The following is a 12,609-nucleotide window of genomic DNA, read 5'->3' as shown; positions in this document are numbered from 1 at the left end:
CAACAATAATCAGATGTAAGCTAAAAACATTGTCCAAGTGATGAATGAATTCTTAAAAATATATATTTAAAATTAAATTCTAATTTTAGAATCTTTAGTTAACCTATCTCGTTAGCAATTGAATTTATTTATAACTACAGTTTCCATTTTACTTATACGAAAACTGAAAAACTAAACCTTCAAGCTGCTTCGCTACTTTGGCTTCTTTTGAAGTAAGCAAAGTTTGCACTTGCAGTTCAAATGGGTTGTTCGAATAGTAAAAAGGAAAGGAAGTATTTAAAGGAAAACCAAGCGCCGGCAGGTGAAATAGGAATAAGAACAACAGCTGTGAAGACAAGCAGCAAAAAGAGCCGAGTATAAAAGCGGCAACAAATTTTTTAAAGAGAACCGCGTAGCATTTTTTGTGTTTCTCCTGTTCGTTTGCCTGCATGCCTCTCCTTCCTTCCTCGTTCTATCTCCTTACAATACAATGTGGTAGCTTGAGGGATTGATGGGCATAATGGTTACGAACACTGGGCAGGGAGCAGGGTGCAAGGAGCAGGGAGCAGGGAGCACGGAGCAGAGCTTAAAATAGCGAGTGTGTGGGCGTGGTGTGTGCACTTTTTTATTGTTGTTCTTGGCTGTTTGCCATTTGTTACGCATACAAAACGGCCATCAGTTGGTGCTTTAGTTTACAATATCTATAAAATTATCACAAATGAGCCAAACAGCGGCAACAATGTAAGCGGTCAGTGCCAATCCTCCCATTTTGTCCATCTGACCCCTCGTCCTGATCTGTAACAAAGTAAATGAAGCCAACAAAAAAGGGAAAATCGCTTTTATCGGATGAGACCATAAAAATGATTTTTTTTTTCCTTCGTTGTTGTTGTTTCTGCCCGTTGTTGTTTGTCATTTAAGAGGTCTCGTTATGTAAACAAACATCGTTCATTATTTCATTAAAGCCGAGTGAGTAAATTATGAAAGGGCAACCAAAGTTCTGATTTCAGTTCTCATAAGTTTCATGCTAAATGCGAAGAATTGTCTGTATAAAAATGGTTTTAAATTGCAAAGGAAATTAACTATAAATAAACACAAATCAAGTTTCAGTTTTGATGTTTTAATATTTGTCATTTTTTTTATCAATAACTGGAAGTTAACTAATCCTCAATTAATCAGTTCATGTACCTTAAGCATTGATTACAAACTCAGATTGTACTCAAACCTGACCAATATGCTTTATGCTCATGAAAGTCTCTTAGCAAATTTGTGTTATGACTGCGGTGTCCGCTAAAAGTACTCTGAAAGTAGTCAAATTTAATTATGATGAGTAACTTAAGTGAACACAAGTATTATTGCATACATTTTTACAAATTCTCATTGAGGAATCGTAATTCGTAAAAGAACTTTCCTTTGTTGATATGCTGCTGCTGGTCGTAAATATTAGTTGGCAGGCCCATTAACTGTTTGATATTTATGCGCAATTGAATGTGCCTCGAAGTGCTACAAAAACAATGTTGGCTCAGCTAATGAATTTGTGGCCAGAACATGGTAGACCAACTAACTGACTGGCAATCAGTGTGCGCACCGCTAACACGTATATCACTGCCAGCTAAAAAGCTAATCAGCTATTAGTGGTCTCCACAAAATATTACACATACGCCCCCAAGGCACGCCGCCCGAAGACAAAAGCCGTGAACATGTTGCCTTCGCTGTTTTACTTCGAACCTGGGCTTGGCACTTTTTACACCAAACTCAATTTGCTGTACCGCATAAAGTACAGCAAGACCAGCGGTTTGTGGCCAGTGGGCAGCTTTGCCCGGCCAGAAATGGCAAGGGACCTGCTACCGGGACTCACTCTAAAGGTATAGAAAATTATTGCTCAACGGAAAACAATTATTTCGTGCCGGTTTCTGGCATACGATTAAAGTAAGACCAGACCTGTGGGGGCGCATTCAATGGGGCCCACAGGAGCCGATTCGTTCTCTGTGTATACTGGGCAACATGTCGTTTAATTTGAGTGTTGCTGAGACTCGTTGCACTGCTCGCTGCTAGCTATTAAATTGCATTTGCTTCGACCATCTATTTGGGTTATGGACACTACTCGCCGAGAACTCAGTCAACCGAATAGTACAACTTACAGGAAAATAAACTTTACACATACTCAGAGCATAAAGCATAGCATTAGATGTGTGCTGTATTCAACCTGTGACCGGGCTGCCTGAATGACTGAATATTATATGTACACTAAAGCAGTTATTCATGTAGATATATTTAAATTTAAAGTTTTCAATTCGAACGTTTCTCAGTAAACTTTAAGGTGTGATTTAAATTTGTAGTTTAACTCTCTAATATTTTTAATAAGGATTCACAATGCATTTTGAATGCCAATCTTTATGTCGTTCTGTCATTAATGCCAAAAGGAATATTCAGATTGGTATGCAATTTGTAGAAAGCATCTCAAGACATATGTATATTTAAATATTTAATTTAATATGTAGATGGATCAGAAACGAAAAATCAGGGTACTTTTGAGAGACTAATGTTGGATTCAAATGCATAATATATGTCTGTGAAAATGTACAATCTTTGGCATACGCTTTTGTCGCTCCATTTTGTGTTTTTGTGTTTTTGTGTTTTTTATTATTATTAAGCTCAGTTGGGATTTTGCTTGCTGTGAAGCCGGTAGCCATGTGCGATATTTGGAAATTGCCTGTAATTAGGCAGCTCGTTCCTGTTCCTGCTACATGTTGTTCTCGTGTGTTTTTGTTGGTGTTGTGTTTGTTGTCGCTGCCGTTGTTGTTGCTAACGCCTGCGAGCGACTTCCGCTTGTTGTTTGGCTGTGAAACATAAAACTCTAATTACCAGAAAAAGGGGCTAACCAAAAAAACACACACACACACAAAACAAAAAAATAGTTAGATCAAGTGAGAACGTTGCAGTCGGACGTAACTGACTGCTGAATACTCTGATACCAGGGTATTATCAGCTGAATCCATTAGTCGTTAGATATCTGCTTATCATGCTGCACAACGGAGATTACACAAAATAAATATACTCCTTTATGGTATCAGAGTATACAAATAATATGTGGTAGATATATATTAATGCTTTGGTGTATAACAGGTTGCACACACCTGTCCAGAGTTTCAGGAGGACATACGCGTGTTCTCACACGATTGTGAAGGGTGTGAAAAGAAGAAGAAGATGGTAATAACTATAAGTAACTGGTCAGCAGTTGAGTCGGAACAGAAGTATTTGCGGCAGGAGAAAAAAGTGGTCTAGAAAAGGAAGGCGTAGAGTGTTCAATTATGCGGCCACATTTGGTTGTCATTATATTTTTTTGCCTAACATCCGGTCTACAAAAACCCATGGGAATCTGAGTAAGAATCGTAGAGCTTTCGTTTTACTTATATCATTAAGAGAAAATATAATTTAGCCGCATTCAGCTTCGACTTTGAATGTATGCGCAATAATGCTCGTAAATGTTTAATGTGCATTTAATTTTACACACGGCCTAATGACAGCCAACCTGTGTGTGTGTGTGTGTGTGTGTGTGTGTGTGTGTATGAGTAACTGTTGTGGACAGCGGTAAAATTATAGCAAAAGGGTTAAGAAACAGCTGGCTGATATAAAATATGCCACTGGGAAATTAAATGGCATACCAGCCTTTTGGGCGCAATTGCCATTAGCATAGCCCTACTTGCCCTACCACTTACACTTTTCCAGTAAATTATAAGCGTGAGATATTAGCATTAGTTAACTTCTAATGTCGTCTGTTGCACATTATTCATAAGCCAGTTGGCCATCTCCCATATTCAAACCGATCAAAACATTAAGTTACCAACTGCTGTGCATTATTAATTTGTTATTCTTGTTTTTTTTTTTATTCATACGAATCGGATTAAGACAGAGAAAGACATATAGAAAGCCGAGAAAATATCAATGTAAGTTGACAAATGCAATCTGCAACGCAACTGATTTTTGCGAGCCATTTTATAAAGCAGAATGTTAGTCCCCAACTTTGAGCCATTTATTATGTGATATGGATAATGGGCCACGCATAGATGCAAAACGGAAAGTCAACAATTTGAAGGTGTCTAATTGTTGGATTCAATAGAAGAGTAATTTATTTAAAGCTCCACAGCTTGCTGTACAGACACTGTGAATCTCTCCCTGAAGGCTAATCCTAACGGCAATGACATATTTAAACTATAAGAAGAGGTCACCAAACAATAAGCTTGTGGAGATTATTTTAGGGACATTTCAATATTCATGCATCTTTGAACTTTGTGCAATGGAAAGTCTGTTTCACTTAATCCGGATTACATGTTTGTTTGTTTCTTTTTTTATAATGTATAATACGCTCCTAATTAGTTTTGTTGAAGTGCATTTAGAGGTGGGTGGATGGATTGTATTATGTTGTTATTTGTTTGAACAGCGAGGTTTCCTGGAAACGGGGATTATTATTGCTCTTCATTTGCCCATTTTATCCCTTTCATCCATTGCAAGCTTGTGCAGCATGTGCGGCGCCCACGTTGCGGCTCAAATTGCCCTGATTTATGTGTTCATTTTGCAGCTCAACTCTATTTATAGTTTTTAGCAGGCCTGCCCACGTACATTTTTTTCATATTGCATTTCAATCGCGTTGCGGTTTTAATACAATTTTTTGCTCAGCTTCGCTGGAATTCCTGCCATGCGCTGGATAATTAAATGAAGCGCATAGAAGCAAAAAAATAAATATTTATATATTTATATTGCATGCCTTTAGGCGGAGGCGTATGCTTAATAGTTGTCGTTTGTTTTATATGCGATTTGCTTCTGTTATTTCATCATTGTCTTTCACTTGAATGCCGAGCGAGCAGCCAATTTGTTCATATCGAGAGAAAGATTAGTGTAGTATTCCTGAACTGAGCAAAAAACATGATATTTGTATGTGAAAAGTATGTTTGCAAATCATGCTTACTTGAGCGTCCATTGAAATATTCATTACGCACGTGGACACTTTGGTTGCTTTCACAATTTTGAAAGTCATTCGAATCGTGCCCATTCCAAAATTGAAATAATTTACAAGTTGAGATTACCTTGAAAGCACTTTTAAAGAACAACTGTTTCACTTTTTGTTTTATGCACAAATATTTAATCAACCATTATTCCATTTTAAAATGTATACTAAAATATATAGATGTTAGATATATTTAAACTGCCGCTTGCCCAATTTTTTGCTGTCCAGGTGGCCCTGCTCTGTGTCTGAGTGTCCTATCGGTAGTTTGCTCTCGTTTGTGGTTGCTGCTTGCACGCCATTTCTGGCTGCAAGTGACAATGTATTCCTCTGACATCTTTAATGAATGCGGTTGACTATCACAGTACACAGTGCCACAAATATATATATATCTATGGTGTGTTTTTGTCTGTGCCTCTGTTCCCTTTACCCCTTCCGTCTTCCTCTCTCTCTCTCTCTGTCTGTCTCTCTCATTTTCTCCAAATATATCTTGGTCGGAATTGCCCTTTCCAAGGATATGCTGTAATGAAAATTTGTTGATTACTGTTTAGCTAGATCCCAAACAATTCTTCGAATTCCAGTTATTAAATTATTAAGTTGAGGCAAGGCAAGGCAAGACATAGTTCAGGCTTTAACTGACATGCTTAAATAAGTGACAAAACTTAAGCGAATGCGCTTTCATCTATTTGTTGTTGTTGTTGTTGTTGTTATTGCTGTGGTGCCTTTTTCGCTTCATTGCTGTGAATAATTCAGCAGTGAAAATTGTTGCTGGCACATGGATTCAGGTAACATTGATACAGCCAACTATACATGTATACAGGCACGTATTTATTTCGTCGCCCAAATGGGAATGGCTCTGGCGTCTGCTTGAGTCTTTTAGCCCTGTGGCTTGCATGCAAATTTTATGTTTTAATAACAAGTCTCTGGCATGCAAGCGGCCCATATTTTATGCCAATGGCCGTGCCACGCTCCAGGCCCTCCCAAAAATAAAAATAACGAAGCCACAAGAGTTATGCTGAGGGGACAATCCCATCCACAGGGACCAGCTATCATGTTAACTTAAGGGATTTCGCTTTGTCTTTGACTTTCACCTTTCGCCCAAAACCTGTTTATTTTGAGCCACATTTTTCTTCGAGCTCTTTGCCAAGTGCTTTGTAAATCAGTCATAAACCCCTTCCATCTCCGTGCTTAGAAATACTTCTCTCAGCTTTTTTCTAATCGTATATTATTGCCTCGCATTGTTGGAATTTTAAAATAAGCAAGTATATAAGCAAGTATTCCCCTTAGGGCCTCTTGGTAAGTAGATCACGCAAATCCTGCGTTGTCGTCCTGCGGTGCGTGTCTCATGCGAGTGAAATGCAAATGTGAATGCAAATGCATATGCTGCATAAAATATGATTGCCGTAATTAAATGTGTCCAGCTAGTGAAAATGTTGCAAATGCCCTTCACTTCCTTCCTTTCCTTTTTACAGACATTGAGATTGTGCCTGCTGCCTGCTTGTGACATGGCACAATGGGATGTCCTAGCATTTGGGTATTTTTAAAATTATATTTTCAGCTCTAAGATGCATTCTCATGCGCAGGTATGTTTATTCATTAGCAGCTTCCAAATTTAAGGCAAGTTTGAGGTAGGGGAAAAACATCGAAGATCACATTAGTTGGCAGAATACACAGAATACAACTCTTGTCAATTGCACATTAATCCTTTATTGTACTTGTCAGCACAATATCTTTAAGTTGGCAGCGGCTCTAATTAGAGTTGCCAATGAAATACAGAATTTTTAAATAAATATTTAGCTAACAAACAGGTTATAACAATCAAAGTTGTTGCATTTTTCCTGACAAAATGTAAATGAATCCTGATTTTATTTTGACTCTCATTGTATCCATGCTATGGTTTCAAGATTACGCTAAAAAACGTTATCATTTATGGGTAACCATGATTTTTATGACCTGTTCCCATTGAAAATGTGACAAAAATCAGCATCAGGAGTCGAATCGATCTAGGCTTGTCCATTTGTCTGTCTGCCTAGCCATCCATCTCAATATGAGCTAGTTTAAATTGGAAGATAAGTACTCGTTTACCATATGTAGATACATTTTTTTTATATATTGATTACTTGTTCCGTTTCCAATTTGATTACCGATAGCAACAACAACAAAGTACAATTTTAGTGATTTAGCTTTTCTATTGACATTGACAAATTTTTGGGATCAGAGTATCTCTCAGTCGAGCTTTCGCGAATATTACATTTTGACTTGTTGTACTTATAAAAAGTGTTGGATGTTACCAACTTTAGCGATTCTTGTCAAATATATAACATGCTGACAGTAGTAGAAGTTTAAGAGAAATCGCACATGACAACATGTTAATATAGTTGTTTGCATTAATCGTAATAATTTGAATCAATATATTCTTTTAATTTACTAATAGTTATGAATACTTAATTTTATTTACGCTTTTGATGACAGTTCTGATGTATAGGCCCCACTGTGGTTTGCGTTTCGAAAATATAGATTGTTGCTCACTTGGGATTTGTATTTTTGCTTTCTTTTTCTGTTACATGCAGTATTTTTTTGTTCTTCATTTTTTTTGGGTTCCATGCATTTTTCCGTTTTATTTCGCACTTAATTTAAAATCTTTGGCTGACGTGTGACACGCACAGCGATGGGTGTGGTCGCGCCTGCTGCGATTACCCACTCTCACCTTTCTCTAGCCGCCAAGCGACACCTCTACTTGCAACAAGAAATTGAATTTTTATTTTGTAGCTGTCTGTTTTATTTTCAGCTTAACAAACTAGTAACAAAAATTTGCAAAAAGCACAGAAAAAAAATACAAAAAAAAATGTAGAACGAAATAATTTGATTGCACACGGCAAATATATTGCATGGTCAACAGTTCTTGTAGATGGTGATATTCACCTCATAGTAGCAAATGGCCCGCTTGGTGACGCCATCCTTTGGATTAAGAGAGTAGACAGTGCCGTGTATAGTGTACACGTTGTTTGGTTGATACATAAACTTTAGTATTGCTGTATCTGGTGGCACTTGGATTACGTTCATCATATATACGCCCCGTTTGAGGGGACAGGCAAGACTCATGTTGCTGCCGTAACCCGATAACATCAGTTTGGAGATATTGTACCAGGCACTGACGCGTCGCATATATTTCCAAAATTCGCATGTCTTCACCGTCGAATTGTACAGTGTCCGCGATGGTTCCGCCCGCGATGAACCACGTCGCTTGCTCGGATGCTGCACGAGCACTATGTGCCACAGCGGTATTGCCACATCCTTGTGCACAGATGTGATCGATGACAGTGAATTGTTTCGCGGATACATTTTTAATAGCAAATTATAGTTCGGTGTGTCCCAGGTACTGATGTTCAACGGCTTCACTATATAACAAAACTGCAGGCACAAAAAACAAATATTATTTAAAATTCATGTTCGTAGTTACTACTTGATATTGATTGCAAAACTGCTGAATTGCTGTACAGCTCAATATAATATACATTCTATATATCTGATTAGATTCTATCAGATCAAATTTAAATACAGTTTTGAATCACTTTTCTGCTCTTAAAGGTATCTTAAACAAGCTCACAAATAATAAGATATTGATAGGGTGGCTGTGATTTGTATTTTCTTGCTGCTCCTGATAATGAACTCACCTGCTTGGACAGCTGCAGAATTCCGAGCAGTATAAATCCTGAAAGAATACGTCTATTGTAGTTCATAATGTGAAAACAAATGTACAAATTGTTGACAAAAAGTTAATTGTATCCAGATTGTTGGGAACTCTAATGATTATTTAAGTGATTTTTGATACAGCTAATTTTTTTTTGTATTTACAATCGTCATATATTGGGCTTAATAGCTCACTTTAAAGTTTGACTGTTGGACAAGTAAAGTCTCTCTGTCAATGTAAATATATGCATTTGAATATCAACTGTAATATGTAATTAGAATATTTGAACATAAAAACCTTAAAATGAAAGCAGTAGACTTTTGTGCTGATTAGTAAATGGGTGTATTTACTTAGGCTTCAGTCAACAGCATCTAATTCAGAATAACACACTAACTTGGCCAGCTCAGTTTTTCCAGCATTTTGTGGAGCTGAGGGGAGGGGCTTTATTGTCATCATCATCATTATCATTAGGTGCTTTTATATGGGGCGCAACAGTTTGTAACAGCAACTGTTAAAATTGTATTGTTGATTTAGCTAATTAGAATTCGCTTACAGTTGGCTTACAGTTTTGCTGCCTCACTTAACGCAGATTTCCGTCACAGTTAACTTTCATACGTATTCATTATGAGTTACCCGTTTCCGGTTCTGTTTGTGCTACCATCTTCAAACTCGCATTGGGTATGCAAAGTGTTGGGTGCTCTGACATCGAGACAACCACTACAACAACAACAACAACAACAGCAACAACAAACAGCAACAGCTATAAGAATAATGAGCATTTTTGTCGCCCAGCTCCCAGCTTTGTAATGTCTTTTGTTGACACACATAAGCATGCATTGGAGCTGCTACTGTTGTCTAGCTTCGGTTCAACTTTCATATTTACTTACCGGTTATTTTCCAGCAAATATTTACATTGCCTACCCAGCTATGTCTATGTCAGTGGCTGTTTAAATTCGACATACATATGGCCCACATATTGTCACAGTTTATACCCAGTTGCCCATTACCACATTTTTGTAGCCTACTTTGCGGCAGTTCCCTTCGCATCGTTTTTGCTTCCGCGTTGATCAGACCCTATGCGTGTCTCTTTGTTGACTTATAATAAAAAGCGACATCATAAAACTGCTTCACTCAATTTTCAATTCAATTTAGCACACACAAACACACACACACACACTGACAAAGAGCAACATCGTTTTCCTTTCTCCTTTTCAACAGCAAAAATATTAAGCAATGCAAATGGCCGTCGTTTCAACTGTCTGTTGGTTGTCTGGTAATCAGTTTCTCTGGTTATCTGGTTTGTTAGCGCAAGTGATTGGACTTGGTGCTATTTTTATTTTGGTTTTTTTTTTTTTTGTGCTTTTATCGTTTCAGTTATTTTGTGGTATTTGGTTGTTTAGTTTTGTTAGTTTTACCATTTATGTTGTTGCCCTGGCTACAATGGTGTCAACGAGTTGAGCGAACTTTACAGTTCGACAGTTTGAGCGACTTGATCAGAAAAATTAAAGAATTGAAAACAATCTAATATTAAGCATCATGCTCTTTAATATTTGCTTAAGACAAGACGAGCGTTGCCTCTGAGCATTGGTTTATTTGCAATTAATGGTCACAATACGCTTTAAAAATTCACTTTAAATGCTGTGCTTTATTTATAATTAGTACAACCCGAACCATTGCAAATATGTTATTAGTTAATTGCTCTGATTGTCTCTATTTCAATTTTAATTTCAATAAATACATTTTTACTAAAACTACACGTCAATCAAAAATCATTGTAACTACAGCAAGACATTTTATATCCTGATCCCTCGAAAATGTTTATAATGTTTATGTGCAAAAGTATTTAAAGTGCATAAGAGAGCATCATCGACTCTAAATCATCTAAATGACTATAAGGTATACACATGTGCATACATGAAAACATGAGTCTTACTTGATTTTGCTTGAAATTTTGTTATTGAGGCATCTCTATTGTGACCTTAGTTCAATCAGCGTCTAGCATTTATTTTCAGCTTGGATTATTCGCAGCTGCTCTTTGCTTTGCCCTTTTTTTCATTTTTCGTTATTTTGTTTTTGTCGATTGCTTGGATTTGATGGTATACAACTTTATTAGAGCTAGGGAGCTTTGCCCTATCAAGTGCGATTTATTTTCAAAAAAAAAAAAACAACAACAAAAAAAATGTGTCTATTTGGGTTGCTTTTATTTTACATTTTGAGTGCTTGTTGATGTTGTTACTTTTCGTGTTGTTGTTACTGCTGTTGTTTTTGATTTGTTTCAATAAGCTTTTATGGGCTTTTAGTTGGTCGATTGGTGGTTCAAATGGTTGCTATGTGTTTATTTTGTTGATTTGCCTCCGCTTTGGCTAAGAAAATGTCACAGAAACAACAAGAGCGAATAAATGTCAATATATTCAGTATTCCATTTAAGTATCGAGTGGAGGCCAATGCGCCCAAAAGTATGCCACATTAGTGCCAACTTTGCAAAGTGTTCAGGGTGACTCGCAACTCTCGCTTCTTGCGGGTGCCTTGAACGTTTTATTATTGCACTTTTCAGCAATAAAAACTGCATACACTTACACTCATGTGTGTGAGTGTGTTTGTGTGTGTGTGCATAGCGAGCGTTGCCGCCATCATCAGCAACAGCCACAGGCAATGAGACTTGACACCAATGCTGAAACTTTAATAACCTCAGACAGTGCGCAAGCCAGCACACATGCAATAAAACGTCTGCTGCCTCATAAAAACGGACCTGCAAATGCTCATATCTCATACATATATGAATTCACCACTCTTCTGTCCGATTTCCGTACTTACAAAAACAACGTCAAAAATGAAAGCTGTACGCTCATGATTATAAAATAATAAAAACATAAAAAGAAAACAAAATAAATATCCTGGATCACACTATAAATACTCTCCCAATTTATATAAATGCACGAAATGGTTATGTGAACCTACTAAAAATCTGTAAGTAAAATATTGCGATGTTGCATTGTAAACAAAGATAGTTATTACACTTATAACCAACTGATATATTTATATATGTATGAAAACTTGACTTATCTGAAAGTTGAATATATATTGACCATAGCAAATAAAATCTGTTACGATAACCTTCAGTTTCCTATCCACGAATTCATATTTATTGCTTTTTAAGTTCTTTAAGAGCTATCAGACTTGACTTAAATAATAAATAAATAAGACAATCATATCATTACAGATAATCTGTCGTTTTTTGCGTAACGCGATTACTGATTATTCTGATGTGTTGAGAAAACTCTTGGCCTCCACCCCACAAATTGTGAAAGCCTGTAGATATTTGTAAGAGCATCAACTTTCACCTGTTATTATATTATTGGTATCAAAATATTCTGCAATCGGTTCTGCCAGTCTATTATATATATTGTTTTTTGATAAGTTTGGTTTAATTTTTTTTATAAATTTCGGAATGAGAACTCAATTCTTAATGGATAATATTTAAGGGTTTTCAAGCTTACTTTTTATCGATACTTTTCGAGGCATGTGTTGTAAGTATCATTTATTAATACATAAACGAAATACCTCCAATATTTTATGCTGTCGACCTTATCTGTACACTTATATGTACACATATACTGCTGCAGAGAGAAAATAAAAATATCCTCGTGCAAGGGTATGAAACACCAACGGCAGTTGGTCAGGGGGGGAGGCGGACGAGACTGTCAACTGTCAGCAACGTCGCCATTGCAGCTCATGAACATGAGGACGCACACATTGCGCACAGCTCCCACAGCTCTTTCGGCTCTTCCACGGAACCACTCACAGTTTCTCAGCGACAACATGTTGCCCTTGGGGCAGGCCGTAAGGCTTTTGTTGGACCATCGAGTAATATTTATTTCCATGCTTTAACAGTGCGCCTATAATTGTTGAAGTTGACCAGGCGTCTTCTATGATTTAAATT

The 12,609-nt window shown here is 37.0% G+C and overlaps 2 protein-coding genes across 2 annotated transcripts in view; one reads left to right on the top strand and one right to left on the bottom strand.

Annotated features, from left to right (window-relative positions):
• The window catches only part of LOC6565297 (eye-specific diacylglycerol kinase), a 118,435-nt gene that overhangs the window by 65,290 nt on the left and 40,536 nt on the right, over positions 1-12,609 (top strand). The window lies entirely within an intron of this gene.
• Positions 7,831-12,609, bottom strand: part of LOC6565295 — a gene marked incomplete at its 5' end in the record, with an annotated part of 15,881 nt that continues 11,102 nt past the window's right edge. Inside the window, 2 exons of the mRNA XM_001991379.3 lie at positions 7,831-8,389; positions 8,653-8,704. Coding sequence (XP_001991415.2) covers positions 7,871-8,389; positions 8,653-8,704 — 571 coding nt within the window. The remainder of the gene's footprint in view (positions 8,390-8,652; positions 8,705-12,609) is intronic.

The sequence above is a fragment of the Drosophila grimshawi genome, unplaced genomic scaffold (assembly GCF_018153295.1).
Source record: "Drosophila grimshawi isolate 15287-2541.00 unplaced genomic scaffold, ASM1815329v1 contig_848, whole genome shotgun sequence".
NCBI lineage: Eukaryota > Metazoa > Arthropoda > Insecta > Diptera > Drosophilidae > Drosophila > Drosophila grimshawi.
This window is presented reverse-complemented; position numbering and strand designations above follow the sequence as displayed.